The 2,874-nt window shown below is 44.7% G+C and overlaps 1 protein-coding gene across 1 annotated transcript; it reads right to left on the bottom strand.

Moving 5' to 3' along the window:
- Window positions 1–293: 293 nt before the first annotated feature.
- LOC110020241 (protein IQ-DOMAIN 1-like) lies at window positions 294–2,657 on the bottom strand. The gene is given in 6 exon segments (XM_020718269.1): window positions 294–1,233; window positions 1,342–1,455; window positions 1,541–1,804; window positions 1,906–2,008; window positions 2,010–2,167; window positions 2,253–2,657. Coding segments are annotated over 6 exon segments (1,398 nt in total). The 5' UTR covers window positions 2,364–2,657; the 3' UTR covers window positions 294–585.
- Window positions 2,658–2,874: the final 217 nt, after the last annotated feature.

The following is a 2,874-nucleotide window of genomic DNA, read 5'->3' as shown; positions in this document are numbered from 1 at the left end:
TTGCTTTTTCGGATTTTCCACGCAAACATGTTAATTTTTTTTAGTATCTCACTTTATCGTCAAGAATTCACAAGCACCCAATAGCATACAATCCATCCATTCTGCTCTTGTACTAGACTGAGCAAGAGAATGGAAACCAATACAATATAGATATTAGTGCAAAAAATTTAATTTATTTTGTTTTTGATATGAAAGTGATTTGATGCACATATTTATTTTAAAAAAAAAGCAATAATTGAATTCTGGACAAATAAAGCAAGAACTTCTCAATATGCATCACCTTTGGATAAAACAGCAACTGGAACAGTGATCAAAATTCAAACAAATTATTTATAATAGTAAGTCCTGACTCCACTTTCCACTGAAAAACAAAGAAAAGAAAGTTGCACATGATTCATTCATTCATTCAGCACAATTTAATCAGAAATCCAAAATGAAACAAGCCACCACCAACAACCACTGTCGCCCCATTAGTTAGTCACCGAAAGATCCCTAAAAGCAGAGCGAACAAACAGACAATCCAACACCATACAACAATACCAAATAAAAAAGCAACAAATCAAATCAGAAAAATCCATTTTTTCATCACCGCATCCACCGCCGGAGATCCGTCGTCGAAGACGGCGATACCTCGCTCTCTGTATACATCGATAGAAAATTCGAACTTTGCTCCGATCCAGGCCCCGCCATTGCGCTCTTGAAGCTCGGGCTTCTTAAACTATTCCCGCAGTAAACTTCCGGCACCTGATACGACAGTCTCTTCTTCACTGATCCCACCCTCTCCCTCTCCCTCTCCGGCGTTGCCAATCTCTGCCTGGGAGCGCTCTGAGATCTCAGCCGCGCTTTCGCAGACTCCGTCGCCACCATATAGTTCGGCACAGCACGGGCCGCTGATAAGCTTGGTGTGTGGGCGTAGCGAGGGCTCGCGGAGCGAACTTGTAAAGGCGGCGCCTTTAATGGTGATGGAGTTGCAGGAGAGTGGTGGGGTTGAGTTTTGATAGGAGGCGCACCCGGAGAATGCCGGCGGTATGCAGTGTAGGAGAATGGCCGAGCAGTGTCGATTTCAAGTGTCTTGATTGGGTCGCGGTGGTCAGTGGATCCTCTTCCCCAGCTGCTGCTTCGGTTGTCGAAGGATGTTCGTGAGGCAATCCACCCTTCCAGCCACCTCGATGGCGTTGTTTCTGGCTCAATGTTATCCACCGATGGAGAGAGACTGATATCTGATCTCCAAATCTAAACAAAACAAAAAAAAAAGAAAAGAAAAAAAAAGGTATTTTTTTTTTAGTAACACAGAAAAACAGCGGCGGCAGAGTTACTTGTTGCGCAAACAAATTATTTTGCCTTCTCTCTTCTCAATCCATCTTCTTTCCTAATCTTCGGCGTCGCCTGGATATCCTCTATGGTATGGAGATGGTCGTCGCAGTTTTCGGCGTATATTCTTCCTTCTCTCGAGTTCTAAAAGAAAAAAAAAATCCGAAATTTGAACGGAGGAGAACATACATAATCTTGAAAAAACGATGAAACAGTTTTTGTATCGTACTATAGATCTCCTCTCGACGAAGTTCTGAAGATATCTCAAGTCTCCGATATTGGTGTCGCAGCTTAGCGAAGACTTGTAGCTACTGCAATGAGCGGCGTCATGTGATTGAGACAACCGCATGCGCTGATCCCTAACTCGCGCCTGAACTCTCAATAACGCTTGCATACATCTAAGAGTCATGTTAGCTTGCTTCCGAACATTGTGCCCTCTAACCAAAGCTTGAAGCTTTACCAGCCCCTTCAACGCCCGAAGAGCCCTCCTTGCCTTTATCACAATGAAAAAAACAAAAAAAGCCAGAACTTTCTGTTTACATCTCGAAGCAGAGGAAAAAGAAACATAAAGAGGAAGACGAATGGAATACGCACAAGGTAGCCACGAAAGGCCGTTTGGATAACAATGGCGAAGTAATGCTCCCTCGCGAAGCAATCCGATGGTCTGGATAACCGGACCACCTCCACGGCGGCTTGAGGCGGCCTCGGCAGCCGCAGAAGTTGCGGCGGCTAAAGCCATGTCGCGCCTCTGCTCCTGAGTTACCACCACCGCAGGCGGCTGATTTATATTAACTGGTTGCTGTTGCTGACCGTTGCTCGAAGACTTGAGAAATAACCATCTCCTCTTCTCCTTCTTCTGCGAGCCAAAATTGGAAGAAAGTTAGAAGAGTAACAGAGTAAGAGTGAGGAATGCTGTCTGCACGCAGCCATGAAACAAAAACCTTGCTAGTGTCGTTCTCTTCATGCGCAGACTTTTTCTCTGAGTCTTTTGTGGGAGACCTGAAGGCTCTTTTGACCGCCGTCAGCCATGAGCTTCTGCTCTTTCTTCCCATAACTACTCACGACATTACAGAACTATCTCCACAAGGTTTATTTAGGTCTTTCGGGCCATAGAGTCCTTAATGTGAGTGAGTGAGTGAGAGATAGAGAGGGAAAAGAGTTGCAGAGTACGAGTTGCAGGAGTTAAGGAAAGAAACGAAGGGCTGGCGAGACGGTCGCTTTACTTTTTCGAGGGGACGACGCTGCGGCGGCGGAGAGATAACGGAGCTGAAGCATAAATGCTCATAAGGTAGTGGGACCCGTGGGCCCGGACACGTGACGTGGCATCAATGCAGGCGATGAATGCCGCAGAAGTGCTGGTGAAATATGCGTGCGAAATATGTGGAATAGAGTAATTTTTCCAAGTAAAATTGTAAAGTTTGTAGATATATCCGTATATAACTTAGAATTTTTATATATGGAGGTCGCATTTATTATAATTTACACCAAAAGGCTTCAAAACATGAAAATTACGCCTTCGTCCCTTTCTGTTCAATAGGAAGGTAAACGAGCAAAGTTTGAGCG

This window comes from Phalaenopsis equestris, unplaced genomic scaffold (genome assembly GCF_001263595.1).
Source record: "Phalaenopsis equestris unplaced genomic scaffold, ASM126359v1 Scaffold000094, whole genome shotgun sequence".
In the NCBI taxonomy this organism is placed as follows: domain Eukaryota; kingdom Viridiplantae; phylum Streptophyta; class Magnoliopsida; order Asparagales; family Orchidaceae; genus Phalaenopsis; species Phalaenopsis equestris.
The sequence above is the reverse complement of the archived record's forward strand: the minus strand, read 5'-3'. Positions and strand labels throughout refer to the sequence as shown.